The following is a 25,106-nucleotide window of genomic DNA, read 5'->3' as shown; positions in this document are numbered from 1 at the left end:
TTCCTATAGAGCAGGTCTGGACCATACTCTTTATAATATTATTTACAGAGAACCAACTATATATATATAAATAAATATATATAAAACAGTATAACACTCATAGGGGCCATTTTTCTGCATCATGAGTACTTTTACTTTTGATACTTTTAATAATAATAATAATAATAAAACTTTATTTATAGAGCACTTATCAAAACAAAGTACAAAGTGCTTTGCAAAAGTACTTTTAGTACATTTAGTACTTTTAGTACATTTTGCAAATATTACTTACATACTTTTACTTAATGTAAGTATTTAAGTACTTTTACTTGAAAGAGCACTCCACAGGTTTAGCATTGCACTCCTATAACATTGTCGGACTCACGATGAACAGTTTTTAAAAAATCGATGCAGCAGAATCAGAAATATCGTCGGTTTTATTCCACACATTCTTCTGCCTACATTACCCACAACTGCAAGTTGACCACAGACAGTTGTGTACTTATTTGAATTCTGCATGAAAGCAACAAAAAATGCATATACACCTGTGAGAGCAATGGATTTGGGAATTGCAATTGTGTTTTGAGAATCGTGGTTTTCATTAAACGATTGTGCCATAGCAACTGAGAAAAACTGTAAAGCTGCACAAATCAATATTTAGATTAACAATGGGTCAGTTGACTATGTGTAACGTAAACCCACAGAGAATTAACAATTAAGCAGCAGTTCCCCTCAGCCCTCCCTAGGGTTTTAGAGTCTTTCAGCTCTGTGTTTTGATTCCACAACTTTACCGTTTTGGTTCAGTTTCACCACGCTCATCAACCTTGTTTCCAGGTGCAGCAGACAGCTGTTTTCAGTGGAAAAAGCTCTGATAAAACCACTGTACACTACCTGCCCAGAATACCGACAGACAGACAAAGTTAGCAACTAGCTGGTGAACATAGTGGAGCATTTAGCAGCTAAAGAGCCAGATATTTCCCTCAGGAGTCAGTGGAGACAAAAACAGAGCTTAAAGGAGAGTGAATATTGGACTTGGGTGTCGCGTTTTCAGCTCGTTGCTGAAAAAAAAACTAATTTAAAGACGAATGAAGAAGAATAAATCTGAATTATTAACTGGAACATTAATCATGTATTACATTTTATACTATAAACTTTTGAAATTGCTTTATCGCTTTGTTTAAATGCAAATGAATCTGTGTTTAAGTAGTATTTAAGTAATTCATATTAAAGTTTTTCAGAATTTCAATGTATAAAGCCAAACTGCCTTGCTAAATTAAATAAGGTGACTCACAAAAAGTGTAAAACCAAATATCGTTTGATAAGTTTCAGAACACAGACATCTCATATTAGCAGCGCTCAAAAGCGTATTATTGGACAATGCATTTTGTTTAAGGTTTGTTTTTTAAATTGTGGTTTAATGCATTGTTCCTAATGATAGAATTACAGTATCTGTGACTGTTTTGATTAGTACTTATTTCTATGTAAGTTTCAAATATTTTTATCACTGCTGTTTGTACAATATAAATATGAGGAAACAGCCACTGCATTCTGTTTTGATTAGAATGAGTTATTGTTTGAAAGGATCAGTTGATAGTGATTATTTTAACATGAAACAATGATTACATTTAATTGTTGAAAATATGTGACATAAATAGTGATAAACATGATGCAAGAGGAATTAGCTCATTTATTTGTGTAAAGAGTTTTGCACATTGAATCTCTGTTGTGAAAAGCAAACACAAATGACTATAAATCAGTCTGAACAGTAAACCAAACAGAAACTGCAGAAGCACTACTAAGAACCTGCTTATCACATACTAACTACAATAAACCACTTTAGCTTACAAGGCATTTAGTCAGTGTTTGTATCATATAAGTCTGGTTTGATTCATATGCTTAAACATATTTAACCATTCAATTAACACTGACATTTCTTATAAAACACAACTTATTTTTTTACTTAAAAAAGATTCTTCAAGTAAAATCATAATATATATTAAAGCTATTCCATACTATTTGGAGTCATAAAATGATGCACAGAAAATAATCCAATCATCACCCATTTCAGCTTTACATTAATATTTTTGATTGAATCTGTGTGTTCAGTGCAGTTCGGTCATTGTATGGATTTATTTTACAAAGTGAAACGATCACATCTCAAAGACACCTTTACAATGAATATCTTGGTCCATAAACATTTGGCAGAACCTTAAGCTGACTTTGAGTCATATTGCAGGAATGTGTCGTGTTAATCAGCAGTAGCTCACTACACTCATGTACTTGAAGCAGCGCCATGACTGTTAGCATTCGTGGCGGGGCGAGGGCGGTTCTTTTGACAAACTTTTCTCTTCATGACTGGGCCCCTGGAGAGCAGAGATATTGTGGCTATATAAGCTTCTAGGATCATACTCACTGGCCAATTTTTTTTTTTTTCAATGGAGGATTTTAACTTGCCAAGGGAGAGCTCTCTTCAGCCCTTCCTTCTGTCCCTTCCTCATAGTCTTGGGTTTTCGAGGATGCAATCCTCTTCGGTGTAGGACCCGTCACCCGGCTCGAGATGAGACATGATGAGTGCAGAGATGGTGAGTAACGTGAATAGCCGATAGAAGCCTATAGCTTTCATTACCTTGACTTCAAAGCTTTGCCAGCAGCAGCGGTGAGTGGGGCAGGAGTAATGTTTAAATGGACCGCCTTGTTATGAGAATGGGCTGTGACTGATTAGAAACAAGGATCCAACCAGCTGGCTGTCAGCTGCTTACAGCTGGGGCGTATGACTATGACCTGCATGAACTAACGCAATGCTTCATATATCTGAAACATTTGACAGAGATATAAGGCATTGCAAGGCATAGCAGCAAACTGTATGAGCTTACGACTGTATGCAGTTTACAAACCAGGGTTGGTAATTATTAATACTGTAATATTTAAATTTCTAGAACATTTATATTTTTAAGAAATGTAAAAAATAAAGTATTTGATTTAATCTGACTAATATTTGTTGTTGTTACAGCAGAAATGAATTAAGATTGTTAAGAGCACATAATATCAATGTTGTATTTGATTTACAATTCACATAAATTTACACAAACAACAAATGGAATGTTTTCTTCATGGTGTGTTTTTGTGCTTCAAAAAAAAAAAAGTGATTGTCCTTGGATGTCCAATTACTGAGCAGCTGCTACTGACAGTAAACTACACTACAGTAAATACCTGAAGCAGTCTGTTATGGCACTTCTGAACGAGACCCAATTTTTAACTTCTTTAAAATAATGAAACTAACTCCAGCTAAAGGTATAAAATGTAAGTCAATGTGGAAAGTAAGATGTAGGCAATATGGTATTATTTAAAAAAAAGATGTTTGTTGAGGACAAGGTGGAGTCAGAGATGGAGCTACTGATCAGCTGAAGTCTCGGTTGGTGAGGATCAGGGGGGCCACCAGGGTCCAGATGTACAAAGCTAAACACACCCAGCTGGAGGTGATCTTTACCCACACTGCTGGCCACTTGCTGGTTACAGTGTAGTCTGCATCAGGGCTGTCAGGAACAGAGCACAACAAAAGGCATTTCAGTCGTCAACATTTATCTACTCATCATGTTGTTGGGATCACTGGACTCCACAGGTGAATTAGTTCGTTGTGTGACTTAAAATGAATGTTTATTTTGAAACACCTTTCTTCAGGTCGCTTCCTTCCTGTATGCGTATGACACCTGGTCTAAGCCTCCGACCGGGTCAACAAAACCGCAGCTCAACTCTTACCAAGCTCCAGGACTTGTCCACTGCAGCTGCCGACAGCAGCAGCTGTTTTCCAGCATGTCCTGCTCGGAGCAGACACACAGCAGAACCGAACTCTCTGATCTTACAGCAGCAGCGCCGCGAGAGCTTGCTAGATCCCTGCAACAAGTTTAGTTAGCGTGAGCGGCTACGACACAAAGTCTGCCAGCTAACTTTAACAGGCAACGAGAGCAACAAAGTAGCTTAGTGCCGAGCGGCTAACTCTGAGGAGAACAGATGGAGTGACCGGTTCCTCCATCTGCACAATCGAAACACATCGCAACTCTTCCTCTATGGACTGGCAACATAGCTGGGCATAATATAGCATAGCATTGTGTACATGGCTAAGCACAGGACTGCTTAACTTTTGTAATGTAATGTTACATGTATTGATTTGGTTTTTCTGAGGTTTATTGTTGTGATGTGTTTTCATCTGTTAGGTTATTTGGTAGCCACATGCTAAGCTGATGTTAATTATACTTCACATTGACAGTGTGAACTAACTAGCTTAACTTAGCACTGTTAGCTTACAGATCACACACATACTTTGAATTGGTCTTAAACACAACCACACATAAAGGAAAGGATCTTTAAAGCTCCCACTTCACATGCTTTGTTTCAGACCACGTGTGTTCATGTTCATATACGCAAGACATACGGAGGAAGAACAAAGAAACATACATACATTCTTTCTGGCACCTCTGGCACCATATATTGCCAACCTCTTCTATGTAGAATGTTGGTTATGTATTGTAACCCCAGATTCTACGAGTGTAGACGTAGCCCTCTAAGAGCTGTCACCATTGGGTTTATCCCTGCGCACATGCACAGTCGTGAAGATTTTCTTGTGCCCTGCACGGGCCTCTCTCAGGTCCACCTGCGGGACCTGAGCGCTGCTCCCAATCAAGCCAGCTTTTTCTTCAGCTGACGTAGGTGGACCCAGTGGGGCCCGCAGCTTAGAGGGCTACGCCTATACTCACAGAATCTGGGGTTACGATACGTAACCAACATTCTATTTCATATAGGCTCTGCCTTCTAAGAGCTGTCGCTATTGGGATAAGGGCGAAGCTGGATGTAGTCAATGCCTCACTAGAAGGGATCATAACGAGCCACCGGCGCTCTCAGTTTCCCAGGCTCAGTCGCTGCTTCGGATAGAAATGGCCAAAGTGCTGGAAACCGTGGCCCCACCGGAAGATGCTTTGTCTCCTGCTCCGGAGACGCCTCGCAGCGAGCGTGGAGGTCGTAACTCATAATGTAGCCGGTGTGGCAGGAAGGGCAAAGACGGAATGAGTCAGCAGAATGGTGAGTAGACGTCATCTTCTACGACTTCTATCTTCACTCTTTAGATTCGACTGCTAGCAATCGCTGAAGAAAAAGAGGGAGCAGAGCTCAGGTCACGCAGGTGTTATATACCTTGGATGTGGACCTGAGGGAGGCCTGTGCAGGGCACAAGCGCACGAAAGTAAATCTTCACGGCTGCGCATGTGCGCAGGGATAAACCCTATAGCGACAGCTCTTAGATTTATACAAGATAGAACTCCAAATCCTTCAACCTACTAGCTATTGATGGTAATTTTGGTTACAGTTATTAATTTAATTATTAATCAGAGTTCCAAATTCATAGTTTGGTATATTTTATGAGACTAAATTAATTAATTGCTTAATCATTTTTCTCTTCTTTAAGAGTGCAGCCCCGAGGTGAATTTAACATTAAATTCTAGCATTAATTATTAATAGTAATAATAATAATTATTCTATTATTTAATATAAATATTGATGCAATTTAAACCATAATTCCCTATGTTTAAAGGTGGAAAAAACATCTTTTAATCTACAACAAAATATAGTGGTAGAAAAGAAGATGAATCTCACTGGAGGGCTTTAACTCCAGGTAGGGTCTTATTAAGATTTTGGAATTCAGTAACATTGCTAGAACAGTCCAAAAAGGCAGGGAACATGTTCATTCAGATGGTCACACAGGCTGTAAACGACCCCCTTTTTAGCCGCATTAACCAAATGCACCCTAAATGTTGGTTATACTCTAATTCCTCACTGCACAAAAAAACTAGCACACACAACCAAAGCAAGTAGGTCAAAGCTGAACCATGGAAGTTGGTCTGTAAATTCTAACAGATGTTTAAAACTGTTTTAACATTTGCCCTCGTTTTCTCTTGGTACACTTGACTCTGCATGATCAGTCAGACATACCCTTAAAAGGGAAATTGCGGCATTTTTCAACCGTTCTCATAATTGTGGCCATTCTGACTAAATCCTCTTTTAGTCAGAATGACTCTTCTAACCATCTCGATGAAAAAACATTCCATCCACTGCACAATAAAAAATATTTTGAACCTATTTCAACTGTAAGTCCTTATCCAGCTGGAAATGACAGACCTTGCTCTTTCTGTACAGCACAAGAAACATCTTAACATGTTATTTTGTATGAAAATATAAAATAAAGTAACATCACCATATTTTGATTTACATTGTATAAGACATATATCATATCCAGCTAACATCTTTGCTACCATTCAGATGGTCAGAAGAGTTTTTGGGGCCTCTGGAAATACCTTCAGAGCAATGGTAAATGTTGTTCAGTGACCCACTAGGTTTTTTAAACATTGCCAGGTATTTATTTCACAGAGAAACAGATGCTTACCTTTGTGTGTCAAATGGAATGGTAATACATGAGAGGCACAAACTAGGACTAATGGGTCATGCTAACTTTGGGCTCGCCACATCTGTTCATGCGACTCCGGCACAACAACATACAGTATATTGGGGCAAACAGTCTTCTAAATAAACCTCAATTTCACAAAAAGTCATTTCAAACGCTTTATGTGTTTACTTTCAGTTGGACTTAGAGACGAGGTTTTGAAATGGTTTGATATGACTAAATTAAATTTGGGACTTTTCATTCATATCTTGCAATGCACTGTAGCTGTACCGTAAATATTCTCCCGAGTCATCTGGTTTATTCTATTTTAGTTTATTTTCATCTTCTATTTGATTTTACTCGAACATGGCCACTGAAATTTATTTTGAGGGAAACCCACATATACCGTGCTGCTGCTAGAAATACTCACTACCGCATCAAATGCAGATTAATCTGCAGCTGAAAATAGTCCTCAACAAATGCACTATTTCTTTCTGTTTGAGTAACGTTTGCTAAAAACTAAAGTGCCCTGCTGTTTTAGGTAGTTACCACCATACTATATATTTGTGACGCTTTTATAGATTTATGTTATTCATCCAGTGGGAGCCAATGGGCTTGGGATTGACACAACAGACAGGGTAGGGAAGCCAGAAATATATTTAGAGACAAACACATTGATGGTTTTGGTCTTTTCGTGGGACTTGGGAATAAAGCTGATTCTGATTCTAAAGTTTATTCTGTAAGCCTTATCCTTTAAAAAGTTGCTTTGAACATGAAGGAGTAGTCCAGTGTGGTCGAGGAAACACCAAAATAGAGCCTGAAGTATTAGTTGTGGTTAAATATGTGTAAAATAACATCCACCATGACCTCCCAGCTAAGCAAAAACAAAAAACTGTCTAGCAAAAATGCAGGATTATTTTTTTCTTCTTTAAAATGTTACTACTACAGCTACTAAAGTTGACAAGGGCTGGAATATTTAATGGTGTAATGTAATAGCTTACAAAAATTAAAATTAAAAAGGAGCTTTCAGATTGAAATCTGAAGTCTGCATCGAGTGTTGTGTCTGTTGCTACGGACAGCAACAGTTTTTTATTTGGTGTTTTTTTTTTTGCAACAGTTTCTGGCAAACTGTTTTATCCAGCTGGTTGGAAATGTAGATACTGTGTTGGGAGGGGGGAGTACTGACCTGTACCAGTTGGTGAGGGTCATCATAATGTAGAGCGAGGCCAGGAAGAGCATGAAGTGGAAGAAGGAGTAGCTGTACTGGACCATGTCCCTTTCATTGTCCTTCACCCGCCTGGGTCCTGTCGAATCCTCTGAGAGGTCGAGGCTGCTGCTGCCCTCAGCCAGGATGGCCGAGTCTTTGGAGGCCATGGTCAGCTTGTTCACCTGGCTGGTGCTGGATGAGCGAATGCTGAGGGCAAAACAGATATAAATGGATACTGTATGTCCATTTACAAATATTACAAATCACTGTTATTTTTCAATGGCCCTGAAGTGCAAACCTCAACAAAATATGAGAAAACAAACTGACAAAACAGAGAGGGCAGCTATATTTCTCATACTGATAGGCAGTTAGTTACCTAAAATCTTTCTAATGAACTTTATTTGTGTGACAAAACAATGGCGCTTTTGACCATATCAGATCAGATTATGATCTTCCTCAGCAGATATTATTTGTCACATAATTTTATTTGTTTTTAATTTTATATATTTTATTTGTTTATTACAGTGAAGAGGGCTAGCATGTGGTGCAATCAAGCCTCCAAGGAAAGTGCTGAGCTGAGCTGTGAAGTGCAGGTCCTGTGACAAAAAATTTTCCCCCATAGTCAGCCCATAATAATTGAATTATCTTAGTTGACTGGGTTCATATTTTACAAAAGAGGTGTATCAACACATGCTTTCTTTTCTCTTTGAAAATGAGTCACACTGACTGAGCAACAACTAGGCTGTTAGCTGTGGTGAGACCAATCAATAATCAGTTCAAAATTCCACCTATCAATGCGACAACTTAACAAGAACTGACACTCCCCGACATTATTTTCATGTAACATTTCTCAACCTCGTAGTTGACAGGACGTTTGTGAATGACCATCTGAGAAGACTGACCACAAGATGGTTTGCAAATAGTGGCCATATTGTTTCATATCTTACCCAGGGGCAGTAATCCTACCATGAGTAGAGGATGCACAGGACAAATATAGCGAGTCCCACGATGCTCTGGGCGTCCCACCACTGTAGGTGCGGAGACGTCAGGACAGGTTCCTCTGTGCCGATGATCACTACAGCTGTCTGGTTCTCCATCTCCAGAGGGGCCAGCGTGGGGGCTGCGATCTGCTGTAAGATACTCAGTAGACTGGGGTTACATGCTCGGTCTGAAGGGAGGAGAAGAAATAAACACAATCAACAATAAAAACAAGTTTGGATCTACAGCTCAGTGTGTAAGTAGAAGTTGTGACAGAGACCTCATTTGCAGACATGTTCCTGACTTTCACATGCCTTTAATACATGTTCTTGGGAAGAAATGTATGTAAGTACAGGTCATGAGATCCATAAAAGTAGCCTGAAATTAACAACCAAAAGCATAACTAATAAAAGCAGTAACTCAGTCATATGACATGCGGATGCTATTTCATTAAAATGACTTCAACAATGCATAAAAACAATACGAAAGACCGAAACATTGTCCTGTTTTTTGTTTGGGGCTAATGGATTTCTGCAATTCACAACTGCATCATTGTGATTACAGCAATATTTCAAGCAACCAGCAAACATTCTCACCAGGCTCATTGGTCATGGCAGACCAGGTCAGAAACATGGTGTACAGGGTGATGATGGAGGACTGTAGAAGACCTGAACGTGGCTGAGACTCCTGGGGACACACACAGATTAAATAGTCAGAAATCTATAAATTCATGACGTGAAATACTCCATGATAACTGAGCAAACTCCATTCACTGATGAAGACTGTAAGATGTGGCTCCTCTGACTATATATATATATATATATATATATATATATATATATATTGTTTCCAGTTCCTGTATCTCAAAAGCATGTCATATTTTTGCATTGTTGCATCGAATAAATGCTTAGCCCTGACTGAATGTTTGACACTGAAGTACAACTTTCTGTCCTGTACCTGTACTTTATGCAGCACAGAGACAACAGAGGCCACTATGCAGAACAACATGTTGAAGCTGATGAAGAACTTGTTGATGAAGCATCCATCAGGCTTGGTGTAGAAGAAGAAGAACAGTATGACTGCAGTGAATGACAGGATGTAGTTGAGGATTGTGACCCCCAGCAGAGCTAAAAACAGAAGATAGAAAAGGTAAAAAATTGATACTGAAATAGCCTAAAACATTTATAAAATAAGTATAAAAGAAATCAATATATTTCATATTAAAAATGCTCAGTCCCTGGTTCCACAGATTTTAAAGGTTTTTTTCAGCTGTGAGCAGTTCCTCTTTTTCCATTGTGTATTGCATAGTGGAACTGTAGTGTCCATCAACACCACATTCAAAAATCAACCAATTATAGTCTGCACGTTGCCATTTTTAAATCTATTTAATTTTGGAATTTTAAAGTGTGAACAGTACATACTCAATTAACGGACAATGTGCAGCGAATGTCATTTCATTTAATTTCATTATAAATTAACCCCGACAGGGTGATGCAGGACAGGTTTTGCACATTATACCTTGTTACACGGATACTTAATAAAGAAATCAATAATTTGACACCAAATATTGATTTAATTGCTTAAAACATGATTTTAAAACGTTTTTGTTTTTTTTTGCCACAGGACTTCTTTCTGCTGATTTTTGATGATCGGACTCGAGGGTCTATGATCAGAACTGCGTCCATAGCCATAATTGCCGTAATTGACAAATCAGAATTGAGTATTCAACAAAGCCGTGTAATAAAACACAGTTAGATGTTGTATGCAGCATGTAATTGCACCACAGCCTGAGTCACTGACCTGCATACCAGCCCTTGGAGTTGCCAGTCTCCATCTTGTCCAGCCAGGACTCGTTCCAGGAGTGGGCAAAGTCCACCAGCAGCACCAGCTGGATCAGAATGAAAAAGAAAGCTCCACCGGAGCCCACAATAAACCACGCTAGGACAACAGAGATACACAGGCCATTCAATTACTCATCTATCATATATTATCACAACTCTGTATATCTGTCATGATCTGAGTTACCAAAAGTTTAAAATATAAAGTTCTTACTGTAGGTAAAAGGCCCATCTGGAATGTAAAAGGCACCAGCTGTAACTGCCACCAAGACAACAAACTTGAAGAACCAAAATCTGAAAACAAATTGTTAATGGATGATTATATAGTATAATGCACATAAACATACATGTAATTGAGTTGTATCAAGAGCATATATACCCTCAAAGTCCAAAGCACTTCTTCTACGTATAACACTGTGAGAGTCATTTGATTGTTTGATTTGATTTGATTGAAATGGCAAAAACAATGGCATCACACACTGCAAGGTTTAACGTGTGACAAACATTCGAGCTGCTCAGTGATCAGCAGATGAAGGATGTGGTTACCGTGTACTTTCCTGTTTATTAACCACTACGTAAAGCTCCCAGTAAAGGCGACAGCAGCAATGTAAATGGTGTAAAACCTAGCTTTCTTTTCTTTTCTTTAGAATAGCTGTAAACTCATTTGGATAAAAAAAGGTGACCTTTACAGAACCTTTAGCGAATGTTCCCTGCGGTTCCCAGAAGGTTATTGAAAAAGCTCCATATATATGTATATATGTGTATATATATGTGTATGTATATATATATACAATAGCTCCTCCTAAATGTTACTCACTGGACCTTAAGATCTGCTCACTTGTGTCTCAGTTTTATACTATATTAACTTAACCCTTTCATGCATATTGGTCAGTATAGTGGACAGCTAATCAGCCTTTTTCTTGTATGTGCATGGGTTTCATTGGTAAAGCTGCATAACAGCCAAGATGGCCAACAGTAGATCAGACACGCAGAGAACTTCAAGAATATGTGTAAAGTCCTTCTATAGAAGAATAACATCAACTTCATCTATGGAAAAACATGAATGTTTCATATCATGCACCAGTTATATTTAAACTACAAATCATGTTATAGTACAACTTTGAAATTTTTTCTACAGTAACTTGTATATACACACTGAACTTGTAGATACAAACGGTGGTACATGCAAGTGTTCTTTCACTTTCTGAACACTGTAAATGCCTAATATTTTATTCTTCTTTTAAAAAAATGTCTTTTGAGAATGTTTCCTCACATTTAAACATAGTATGGGCCATGGTTGTACGGTTGTTTTATTCAACAGACCAGAGCAGCATATGTTGAAAAATGAGTTAAATATTAAGTTTTCACATAATTGACTGTTCTATTTACTACTTTTACAATACATATTACTTCAAACTGAACACACAAATGCATGCTGCACCCCAGAGTAAACACATCAATAACTTCTTGAAAAAATATGTAAAAAAAGAAGAGTCAAATATTTTTTTCATGCCTAAAGAGGAGTAAATACACATAGACATACAAATACACATGGCTCATTAAAGTGTTAAATACTTTAGTTTTCTTTTTTTTACTGCTGGTCAGACCAAGTAAGAAACTTTAGGACATCAGTTTGGGCTCAGGTAACATGATGGGCATTTGTTCTTAATTTTTTATTTTTTTTTACTTTATGAACTAAATGATTAATCGAATAATCAAAAATGTAGATGTGCTGTAGATCGGTAATGAAAATAAAAGTTGCAGCCGTAGTAAAGAATATTAAGACTTCAAAGGTGAGTGCAGGACAAAGGCCATCTGCTTAACAACATGTTGTATAACTTATAACACCTCGGGCCTAGAGTTGGAGAGGACAGAGAAAGTCCACACACACAAAAAAAACCCCACACTGTAAATGCATTTAATGTAGGCCTGGTCTTTGTTTCTGCACCTTCCACACTTAAAGTGTGAAGTGTGAATCTTAAGGTTGATAGTTTTCAAAAAAGAAGCAGACTAAAACCCCAGACAAATGAAGGTTAGAAATACACATTTAACAGTGTGGTCAAAACCCACCATCCACTGCAGTGTGTTGGCAATACAGGTGTTGCTGGTGTTACTGCAGTGCTTACCCATTGTGGATGGCAGCACGAGGGTCTCTGCTGTTCTTGATGTTAATCATAAGAATGGAAAACCCCAGGAACCACATACTCATGCCAAAGCAGATGCGGTACACTGCCTTGTAGCCCACAAACATTTTACAGTTGACATCAGCCCGCAGGTCGGGGATAGAAGAGCCAGCCCCGTCTTCACAGAAGCCTGGGATCTACAGCAAATAACAGGAAGTCACGTTTCAACTTTACAAAGCATATCATATGATCATATGATGTTGAGTAGCACTGGGCAATTAACCAAATATTTTAAAAAATGACATTGTGAACCTCTAACTGAAGTCTTTAATGTACATGAAATTATAACACTGAAACACATCTAACGCATTTACTCATTTAAGTACAATTTTGAGGTACTTGTACTTTACGTGAATATTTAAATTTTCTGCTACTTTATACCACTACAATTCAGAGACAAGACTAACTTTTATTCCACGACATTTCTACAAATTAAGATTCAACAAATAAGAAATATGATGAACTTGTAAAATATGATGCACAATTAAAATTAGCTCCACCTCGACCAACGCTGAAATGCTACTTGCACATTAATACATCAGTAATAATAATAATAATAATTATAATAATAATGTTTTATAACAGTATTTCTGTGCTTTGAATTTAGTTTCTGTGGTGGTGGTGGGGGTGTACCCATTTACATGATGTACACATTAATGCATCACTACTTATATATATAATCCAGTAATATAATATACATTATTCTGGAATGGGCCACACCGCATGATGAATACTTTTACTTTTGTTACTACAAGTAAAGTTTGATGCTGCTAATAAGTTTGTACTTTTACTTGAGTAAATTTTGGATGCATGACTTTTACTTAGACTATTTCTACACTGTGGTATTGCTACTTTTACTAGTAAGTGCAAGTAAATGATCTGAGTACTTCTTCCACCACTGACTAAAACTAACAACCATCATCAGTCAACATGTGCTTGTGTCCTTTCTGTGACTTCATTCAGAACAGAGTTGGTCCAATTGGCATTTCACCAAGTAATATAATTAACTATGTGTGCCACATCTAACTCAGATAGAAAAATTATGGAAGCATATACAGGACTATATTCAAATGATAATTTAAACTTGAAAATGAAAATGTAATTCCACAATAGCGTTATAATTTTCCACATATGTACATGTTATTTGTGTTAAAATGAAAACGAAATAATCCAATTTTCATATACTTATATAGGCATTCTGTTACCATATTAAAATGAAAATGGAAAAGCCGTTTTTTACAGCGGTTCCGACCAGGACTCTGACTCAGACTCTGATGCCGAACACACAGTAACGTTACTGAGGTGCTTTTCTTGCCGGGTTTAACTCCTGACACCCCGGGGCTGACCCCGCCGTAACCCCCGCTCAGACCTCGGAGGTGGGCACTGACTGATTCCTCTCTCTTGACGCCTCTCCTGTCCCTGCCTGAACCCACCGTGTCTTCATTGTCCCCCAGAGTCAGAGAGCTGCTGTGATGCAAGAAACATTTCAGACTCGATCTGACAATAAAGTATTATCATCATCATCATCCAGTTTCACCAAATCAGTGAATAAAGTTATAAAAGTTGTGCGTTTTTGTACAGTAATCTGTGAAGCTCGGCGCCCAGAAACGCTGCAGCGTCTATTGTTTTTCCAACCTAATTCTTCTCATTTGTGGTCTGATAAACAGTAAATTCATCAAATTCAGTGCCTCATATCGCTAGTTTCACCAAAATCAATGAATACAGTTATAAAGTTGTGGTTTTTGTACAGTAACCCAGTAGTCAGTGAGGCCCGATCACCTTCTTGCTTTTCTGCCACAAGTGGACTACGCACATGAGCAAAGCAACAGATGTTCAAGCAAGTGACGTCCTAACTGAAGACCTGCCTTGATGAGAGCACTGACAGTTTGCATTTTCATGTCAACCCCAAAAGAGCATGGTGACATGTAAATGTAAATGCAAAGACTGGAGGCGCTGTTTCGCTTATTGCATTTGAATATTATCCACTGTACAGCAGGTTAAGTCATGAAATGTCAAATGCAGTTTACATTTTCAAACTGTTAGAAAATTGCATTTTCCCTTAAATATTGCTTGCATAAATGGAAAATCAGGTTACATTGTATTTCATTTTCAACTTTGAATTAACATTTGAATATTGTTCACTGTACAGCAGGTTACAACTTTGAAAATGAAATGTCAAACAGCTTTTCCATTTTCATTTTAATATGGTCATAGAATGCAGGCGTGAAAATGAAAATTGGATGACTTCATTTTCACTCCAATAACACATACATATGTGGAAAATTTTAATGCTACTGTGGAATTACATTTTCCAATTTACATTATCATTTGAATATAGTCCCATATACGCTTCCATAAAAAGTGACTCAGTTATTTGTGAATTTGCAATTAGGGGCACAGGTGCAGATGCTCGTACAGAAAAAAGGTCATGTTGGTCATGACCAACATGACCATCAGAAAACAGCTGCGGCTTCGAGAGGAAACATGAGCAATTTGTCCCGTCACCTGAAACACAACCAAGTCATACATGACAAGTGCACGATAAAGTAACGACAGAAAATCACACACTTGACAAGAGCATGTTTTAGGTGCAGCAGTTTTCTAATGTCACTACATACACTATATCATCCTAAAGATGGAATTAGACAACAGCAGAAAATCAGCAATAATTTTGACAATGGTTTAACGGTTTAAGTATGTTTTAAGCAAAAATTCCAGCTTCTCAAATTTTAATATTTTTTACTGAATATTTTTCTTAGTCTTTTTTGATAGTACAATTAATATATTTGGGTTTTGGACTCTTGCTTGGACAAAGAAAGACATCTGAAGACATCACCTTGGGCTCTGGGAACTTGTGACAGTCTTTTTCAACTATTGTCATAGTGCAAGACCTAATGACCCAAATGCAGAACACAGGAAAGTGGAGAACTGGATAGTAGCAGTGACAGTCTTTATTATAATACGGCAAGCAATCACAGGTTGATAAGCGCTCTTCCAGAGCGGGCGAGTCCGGTGTAGTCCGCTGTAGCCAGTAATGACGTTAGTAATCACAGTCCATGTAGAACCAACTGGGCTCAGAGAACAGAGACGGTGGGTGTAGGTTCTGGGTTTGGCTCGTGTAGCGTGGCAGGCAGAACAGGCAAGGCAGCTGGCTCGTGTAGCGTGGCAGGCAGAACAGGCAAGGCAGCTGGCTCGTGTAGCGTGGCAGGCAGAGAGGCAAGGCAGCTGGCTCGTGTAGCGTGGCAGGCAGAACAGGCAAGGCAGCTGGCTCGTGTAGCGTGGCAGGCAGAACAGGCAAGGCAGCTGGCTCGTGTAGCGTGGCAGGCAGAACAGGAAAGGAAGCTGGCTCGTGTAGCGTGGCAGGCAGAACAGGAAAGGAAGCTGGCTCATGTAGCGTGGCAGGCAGAACAGGAAGGCAGCTTTGCAGATATCAGAGAGGACATGGTGGCTGCGATCACCGGCAGGGAATAACTATAGGTTTCAGGCAGGTAGTGGTCAAAGCCAGGGAATAAGTCCAACAAGGCAAACAAAGCCGACAGGGAGCAGGCAAAGTTCAAAAGTCCATAATCCAGGCAAGGTCCAAGGGAACAAAGAATAAATTCAACAGAACTCACAGACAAGAAATGCCGGGATGCTTGACACTGGGACAAAGTACAACCAAGAATGCACATGACAAGGACAACGAACCGACAATGAACAAAGGAAAAAACACGGACTAAATACACTAGGTAGGGGAGACAACGAGACACAGGTGCAATCAATCAAGGCAGGGTCAACAATCTAAACTGGAGAGAAAGCAAACAAAGACAGGAAGTAAAACCACAAGACACACGACGAGAACACTATAAAGTAAAACAGAACACAGGACAAACTCCCCAAAACTATGACATCTATACTGTATATCATTATCAGATTTTGAAACTCTCAAATATCGATATCAGTACCAGCCTAAAAAATCCTGCAACGGATATCATTCAGAGCTACAACTAGCGCCTCTTATGCCATCTCTCTGGGTAATTTATTTGCATTGGCTGTTAAGTGATAAGAATAAGCAGACAACTACAGCAGAATTAAACCTGTGTATGTAGCGTTAGCTGACATTAGCTACTTTAAAATCTGTGTAATAACACACAAATGTATTCATCAAACATACAGTATGATTACTTCCCATTGTTTGTTTGACAAAGAAATATAGCTGTGAACAGAAATGTCTGTTTCATGTGCACATTTACTGCATTTCCATGGTCCACTCATACCCTTTTTAGCTGCTGATCCACACCCGGCGACAGCATGATGCAGGCGACGATAGTCCCCAGCAGCAAGATGAAGGCGTAGATGATCCTGATCACAGTGGAGTTCCTGCTGCTCGGACAGCAGCTGCACATCAGACAGCTTGCACCGCTGCACAGGCACGGCACCTGGAGACAAACAAAATCACACATTTCAGCATCTACTTCTAAAATGAGGAACATCTAAAAATTAGTTACAAGTTTAAAGAAAAACCTAAAATATACATTAGTCTAGAAACATAACTAATGGAGATGCTTCCATACAGATGCACTGTATAATGTAATTAAGTACCGGACATCTTATGCTATGGCCTTCGCTATCAACAGCTCTCAACCCAACATGTTACTGTAGACAGCGCTTTCCACCATCAACATCAAAACGTTAAATGAGAGGGTTCCAGAGACTTCTATGACAAGGACCACTGAAGCTGTTCTGGAGGCTCCTGGAAGCCCAACACCTTACTAAGAAACTGTATTTTTCTTTAAGTTGTGATCCTGTTTGCACATGTTTGCACATACAAATGTAATCTTCAACTGCTTTCATCTCTTACTTTTCAAATGACAATTCAACTGCTTTCAACACTTACATATCAACTGACATTTCAACTCCTTTCAGTTGTGGCACTTCAACTGACAATTTAAACCCTTTCAGGTATCATGTCTTCACTTTTGAACAACAACAACAACAACAAAAAACTTTATGTCATCTAACTCGCACAACTTCCACTGCTCATACCCAATTTACTCCAACTGCTTTCAGTACTCCCATTTCAGCCAACACTTCAACTGACATCGTCTCTCACTTTATACACTTGAACTGTTACTAATTTCTTTAGGATTTCCACTTCAATCAACACTTCCAGCTAAATATATCACCTACACTTCAAATGACAGTGCTTGAACTTCAACTGAACATTCAACTCCTTTCAGCACCTTCATTTCAACTGACACTTCAACTTCACTCAGCGCTTACAATTAAATTGACAGTTCAACCTCATTCAGTATCTGTAATTCGACTACCACTTCCAACTACAACTTCAACTGTTTCAGTGTTTCAACTATTTCAAGTGTTTCAATTGCAAAAGTTCAAAGATTAAACTCAGTTTTGGTGGTGTTGTTTCTTTGTTCTTTACAATAAATCAATGTTATCATCCTGTTAATGAATTTGAAGAGTGAGAGAGATATCAGAGCATAAAAAGACTTTCCCATTTCGTTCATTAGCAGGAGGTTGAGGCTAATGTCTTTTCTCTGCTTCTAAATATGGTGAATCAGATTGGACATGAGCAAGACAATGTTAACAAATCATCATCTGAACATCAGCTGCCAAGGCAATGTCATCTGACGATCATTGACTTTTGGTCTGTGTCTGAACTGCAGACCATGACCATGGAATACAAAAGAGTTTTTCAGTGATAGAGGGAGTATGATTCTCACAGGATGCAAAAAAGGAGAATCTCTTATTGGAAAAAGGACAGTAAAGACTGACCTTGCATGTCAACTGTAGAAGTCATGGTTATAGAATGAAATGATGATCAGACTGGGGATGGGTAGGTGCAAATGTACTCACTGTATTTATGGACAAAATGTTCTGCCAGTTTTCTGTTTTACTGGCATTAAGTACTGTAACTCTGAAAATCTGCTTGTGCAATCTTTATTGAAGTGTAAATTGACAGAAATATGCTATGAAAAGACTAAACTGTTACAGGATTTTAAAAGAACTCCACCAAATGTAAATAACTCATAACCCATATTTTATTTCCACACACAGCCCAATCAATATTTCTTCTAGTGATGTGGATGGTGACAACAGCAAATAAAGGATCCAAAACAGTTAAAAACAACAACAATAATAAAATAGGACCAGTATTTTCTGGTACAGACCTATACACTCAGTACAGTATGTATGCATATTGATATTCATAAAGTGTGTTTGGATGTGAAAGCATTGATGAACTGTAGGCAGGGAAAGGACTATTGCTGAAGCAAACAGTCTATCAACAGAAAACTTATCTGCAACAAGATTTACATTTTTTAAGCAAAAATTCCCAAAATTCACTGATTCCAGCTTCTCAGATGAATATTTGCCGGTTGTCTTTGTCTTCAATGATAGAAATTAAAGATGAAAAAGCTTTGGGTTCTGGATTGTTGGCGGGACAAAACTAGCAATTTGAAGACATATCCTTTGGCTTGGGAAAATAGTGATGGGTATGTTTTCTGATATTTTATAGGCTAAATTAATTAAGAACATAATCTGCAGAATAGTAGATAATAATCGTACATTGCAGCTCTGGAAAGGAAAGGTGGAAATTAAAGATAATTATTTTAATATAACACCTAATAGTGGCAGCAAATCCCCCAAATTCCTCCCATCTCGTGGATCATAGGGTACATAATCTGTGACCTTATTTTTGTAATATTTAAAAGATGAAGAGCGAAGTAACGCTGGGGTGAGCCGGGTCTGGGCACGGGACGATATGAAAATTTCATGTCACGATTATTCTGGCCAAAATAATTGCGATTCACAATATTATACAGATAATAATCAAAATATGCTTAAAACTCTTAAAATGGCACTAAAACTGGAATCACTTTACCTTACATTTTATTAAGAAACAAATATTTTTATTGCATCACAGATAGGACATCTTTTTAGTGAGCATCCTTTTTAGTGAAAAACAAACAATCAAACAATCTTAAATAACGTAATCATAAATCATAAGGTCCCCTTGCATAAATAAAGGATAAATAAAAATAAAAATTGCAACATTGTGTGAGTCTGTTAATAATGATAATGCTCTATTTTTCACTTCTCTACCATGCCAGTACAGAGAACAATTTCATCAATTGCATCAGTATATATAATTTACCCCTGACTTAAGGAATTATCCTTTGACAAAAATAAAGTCCAGCTGGCATTGGGCTTTTCAAGTCACTCGTGAGGATTTTCACAATTATCCCGATTCACGATCATCCCGATAATGGAAATTTACCACGATCAACTTATGTTGAGTGTTTTTTATCCCGATCTGCGATAAAATTGTATAGTGTCCCATCCCTAGCGGGGTCTACACTAATAGAAGTAAAAAGCTGACACGAGCTTCCAGCCCCCAATATTCACATTTTGGCTGAAAAAGAACAGTGACATTAGGCTTTCCTTTGGAAAACCACAAAAGAGGGTGAGCTGAAAACGTGAAAATTAATAGCTGGTTCCATAGCTGTATTTCTATGGAAGTTTCTTATATTAAACAAATGCTGCTCCTTATGGCATGTTAACTTTGTTGTAGTGAGGGAAAAGAAAAGGAGAAAGGAGAAGATATAGATGGCAGCAGAGGAGGCATGGAGGTAAATAAGAAATGATCAACTTCCAGCTTCAGAAGGCAGCAGCCTACATTCACCTACAGCTATCTGTCATGTAATCATGTAGACCCAATATTAACAAATATGAAGAGCATGCAATAGTTGTACCAAATAAGGCACAGGTGACTTAGAGGAAGTGAGTGAGAATAGTGTGATTTGCATTTTTCATTTTAAGTCTATGATCATAACAGCTTAACCTGTCATGTAACATTACTTAAATCATCTAGGATTTTTGTTTCAAAATGCTTTAAAATGGTCAGCTACCTGTTAAGTTTCTAAAAAATTGTCCCTTCCCCCAGAGACCCCTGGAGGGCTGGGTCGCAAAAGGCGTACATTGAAACTGGTCCCCCCAATGTTAAATAGGTGATTATGGCCCTGCAGGAAACCAGTGAGGGTCAGGAGGTTTGTGGCCTCAGCCAGAGAACACCTGTGAGCTCAGTTTTTTTGGAAACATACACAAACACATAAATTCAGCCCAGACAGATGTGGACTGGACCAATCATTCAATGTTCAGATGTTACCACTATCAAAACAGGGTGTTGTAAAGACAAAATATAATGAATCATAATTCTGTTACTACATTCTTCACTTCTCAACAGATTTATTCAGAAAGTAATTTTTCTGGGTAATTGTGAAAAATGTTGGACTGTTTAAAGGATGAGGCTTTATTGATTTATTATTCTATATTTTTTCTAATTGTAAACAAATCCAATGAAAAGACCCAAACCAAGAATGTGTTAGTCCATCACTTGGTGCTTTCTGACCCAGTCGGTGGCTCTCAGCCCCAAGCCCATTGGTTCCTACTGAAAATGTAAATCTTTAAAAACTAAACCAATATTAAGTTTCATAAAAAAAAGGCTAATCAGTTTTTTATCAAACGTTACTCAAACAGGAAGAAATAGTGCAGTTGTTGAGGACTAATTTCAGTGTCGGATTAATACACATTTACTGGCATTAAGATAGAAAAGAAACACGTGACAATATAAAAAGACACACATAAATAGGATTTTTTTCGTTGGACCATGTTGCAAAGCTGCTTGCGCCAGAGTGGTGGTGGTGGTAAATACAACATTATGCCAATCTATAGTGGCCAAAACTGACACAGGTAGAAAAATGTTCTTTTAAATTGCAACCTTAAACTACAGAAAAACATGTATTGTAAAACTGAGGGGTATATCTGAGTCAGACAGTGAGTCCCTTAAGAGAGAACTATTAATGGCCTACTTTCAGCATCAGTTCAATGAAAAATAGGCAGAGTTGACCTACTCAAACAGCCTGTGTATTAATTTACAACACACCACTATCTACACTGCTTTAGAAGTGTCTCTCCCTCCTACACTGACAACGGAGTAGAGTCAAGAGATAAGGAGGCCCAGAAGATTGTCAACAAGTTAATACCCCTGCCAGCCAGACAAGGTCGACTTAGTACAACCACAGACTGGGCCATGGTAATGTGTGCCAGATAACATGCAGCCAGCACATGACCAACCAGCCCACAGCTCTGTCCTGACCTGAAACAAAATAAACTCTGGAAACGTGTTTATTAGTGTAAAATCGACAGAAGCACGGCCTTCATTTTGCTTGAGCATCGCAAGAACTTTGACAGAAAGGACAGCCAGGAGAAAGATAGTGCTGAAATGATCAGTCGATTAATTTATTTGCCAAATTGACGACGATCTTCATAATCTATTAATCTTTTAATTCATTCATCAAGTAAAAATCATTTGATTATTGGACAACTTGTGAATTATGTTTGTCTTTCCTTTTGATATTTTGTATAAATTGTGAAGTTATTAAATTAACAGACAAAAAAATTGAGTGAAGCATGTGTGCTGTCTGGCACCTCAAGCCTTTCATCCTTATACAAGAAGTTCTTGTAGTATTTGTCCAAATCAAAACCATTTCTCTGAAACGGATCGTCACCCTACATCCAGCTCCATGCTGTCCTGCTCTTCTCTTACATAAATGCAAGCTGTTATCATCATCTGCATCCAAATGTAAGGCAACCAAGCAGAGTTAATCCAATTAATCACGTGTCTGCAGCTGACCAAGTGTGTTATGATTAACCATTTACTTTGCTGTGGGCTTCATGTTCTGTCTACTGTTCCTCTTGTCAGAAATATTTTATAATAGACACTAACATTTAGCAGGTTTGCTACAGGTTACACCGAGTCAGGCCGGATTGTTACCAAGAATAACTTTTCCTTTGTCTTTATGGCGCATACATTTCGTAAAGATATGACATGCTGATAACAATCTGAAATGTCTCTGTAAAGTGTCAATATAGACTTCTTCATATGCATCTTTTTCAATAAAATTCCAACCATTAAGAAAGGTTCGGCTGACAAAATATTATTGTAATGTAACGTTAAGTTAGCAAGGTGGTGATCGGAAGTAAGCAGTGCGCAACCAGTAAGTTAAAATATAGAACAAAGCGCCGCTAAGTGGATCAGATAAGTGCGGAATTAAACAATAAAGCTAAGTAATTCATTAATGAGTTTAAGTTATATTCTATATTTGCCCAAAAGTGAGAAAAAGAGAAAGGCGAGATTAAAACGCCAGATATCTGAATGGAGTTCAGCTTTCCGTTCTTCCCCTGATTATACAAGCTGTCGGGCGGATGAGAACAGAATGAAACAATTCAATAACTGAAATTTAACCGAAATAAGTACTGCTTTATGAATAAGTCATTAATAACTCCGAGTCGAAAGCTCAATTACGGAATTGCATTCTGTTCTAGTCTACAGTCTATGGTTCTAGCTAAGCGAGGAGAGGAGGAGTAGGAATTAAAACACCAGATATTTGAGTTGAGTTTGGCGTAACATAATCTACCTGTTACTCTTCATGACGTCATCGTATCTTACATTTCCCCTCAATTTAAAACGATGTGGTTGTAAATGACACAGTTCATATTCGCAATATCAGAACTTACCCAGCTTGCGAAGGAAAAGGCCCCCAGAACAGCTCCCATGGCTGTCCAGTTTCAGTACAGTAGCGGACAGTCCGTAAATCCGTGTTCTTCTTCCCGTTACTTCTGCTCTGTCCCTCCAGCGTTGATTTCAAACACAAACCAGGTAATTGAACTGTGAGGCAGCTGGGCAGGACAGAACAGTTAAAACAGCTCAATGTGAAACCTGAACACTCGTGCTCAATGTGGTTGGCTCGTGAGGTACAGTTGTGATTTTATTTTCTGCTCAGTGCGTCTGTGAGCGCGTCATGCTGGGTTACGTCATTCCGACGTTGACCTGTTGTGAACTGTACACATGTAGATGCAGACTGGATAGGGCGCCGCGCCGTCGCCGCAGCCGCTCAGCGTTGCTTCCAGTTTTGTCCACTCTCCCCATAGGCCACCATTATAAAAGAAACGTCTGTAAAACTGTTGACAGGACACCTCAAACTGCAAACAAGGTCAATTATGACAAGGTAAAAGGTAGATTTATTTATCATTTTACAACACAGGGTTGTGAAAGGAGATTTAGTTGCAGTTCCCCTTTATGCTACTCACAGAAACAGACGTTAAATCCAAAAATTATATACAGTAGTACTCTTTCTATTATGACTTTTTGATCCATGGAGGTTTTATATTTGTGAAACGTCCCTCTAATTGAGAAAAGCGATTTAAATATATGTGACGTCATTACAATGTAAAGTCTATGGGCCGAGTGGAAACTCATGAGTGGGGCCAGCGGGCAAAACACTACTGCGCATATTCAGTGGGCCACATACTACGGAATTAAACCCAGAAGCTAGAAAACTTTTTTGGCAGACAAGCAATTCTCATTGGAATGAAAAGGCGCCATTTTGGGATCCGGTATCCAGTTCTAATAATACATCCATGATCTGGCACTGACCATGGATGTATAAAGAGAACCAGATACAGCGTCAAAGGCGGGGTCCCGTTCATTTCTATGAAAGCTGCTCAGTGGCAGATGAAGCCAAAAAATTTACCGGTATAAAATCACCCTGATGTTCCACATTGTGTGGCTCATAGAGCAAGTGCACTAGAGACTCCGCCAGCCGAGCCGGCTAACTTCGGTTTGGCCACTATGTCACATTGGCTTCAAAGCCCGGCACACTTTCTGGGGTATTGTCACTGACACGGAAGTAAACCCCAGTTCTAATAATACATCCATGACTGTACACTGACCCGACCAGTGCACCGTGTGGACTACTATATTTAATAATCAATTAACTTTAGAATTTATAAACTCTTTTTAATGTTTAAACATTATTTTATATGTTATTTAGAACAGGTACAAGTCCTCCAACCCATATGACCACATAGGTCTTTTGTTCCAACCCTTTAATATGACGAGCGTTTCCTAATTTACCACCCCACAGGTGAGGACGGGCTGTAAGGTGAGGATGGACTGTAAGTAGTCTACGTTACGTAAATCGACGTTAAACACGTAGTTAACGTGAAACAGTTGCAGTTTGGTTAGGTTTAGGCAACAAAACTACTTGGTTAGGCTTAGGAAAATATTATGGTTTGGGTTAAAATAAGTATGTTACGTAAGTCACGTGATGTAAGTGACATAACTAACATAAGTTAAATGACATAAGTCACGTACATAACGTTATGTAACTTAAAACTTCAAATAAGTCAACGTTGACTTTTGACATGGGACACAAACCCCGGTCTCCTGTGTGAAAGTCCTGTGTTTGTTTGTGACCTCTCACACATGGAATTATTTGAGATTTGTTTTAAAATGTCAACTATGCACATAGCATAGCATAAGATGTGGGTAGAGTACATCTGCTTGATACCTGGTTATTTATTGTCCATTTGGGAGTATGGTGCTTAGCCTCTCCTGAAGTGCTGTAGCGATGTTGTCAGTGGTTGGTAAT

General features: G+C 38.5%; 1 protein-coding gene across 1 annotated transcript; it reads right to left on the bottom strand.

The window, feature by feature from the left end:
* Window positions 1–1,646: 1,646 nt before the first annotated feature.
* Window positions 1,647–23,506, bottom strand: si:ch73-267c23.10 (serine incorporator 1). The gene is made up of 10 exons (XM_044213181.1): window positions 23,191–23,506; window positions 16,869–17,030; window positions 12,556–12,749; window positions 10,644–10,723; window positions 10,392–10,529; window positions 9,549–9,718; window positions 9,188–9,278; window positions 8,580–8,781; window positions 7,593–7,820; window positions 1,647–3,512 (listed from the first exon to the last, which is right to left on the bottom strand). The coding sequence occupies exons 1-10, from the start codon at window positions 23,227–23,229 to the stop codon at window positions 3,377–3,379; spliced, it is 1,440 nt and encodes a 479-aa protein (XP_044069116.1). The 5' UTR covers window positions 23,230–23,506; the 3' UTR covers window positions 1,647–3,376.
* Between the last annotated feature and the right edge of the window lie 1,600 nt (window positions 23,507–25,106).

This window comes from Siniperca chuatsi, linkage group LG2, assembly GCF_020085105.1.
Source record: "Siniperca chuatsi isolate FFG_IHB_CAS linkage group LG2, ASM2008510v1, whole genome shotgun sequence".
Classification (NCBI taxonomy): Eukaryota; Metazoa; Chordata; class Actinopteri; order Centrarchiformes; family Sinipercidae; genus Siniperca; species Siniperca chuatsi.
This window is presented reverse-complemented; position numbering and strand designations above follow the sequence as displayed.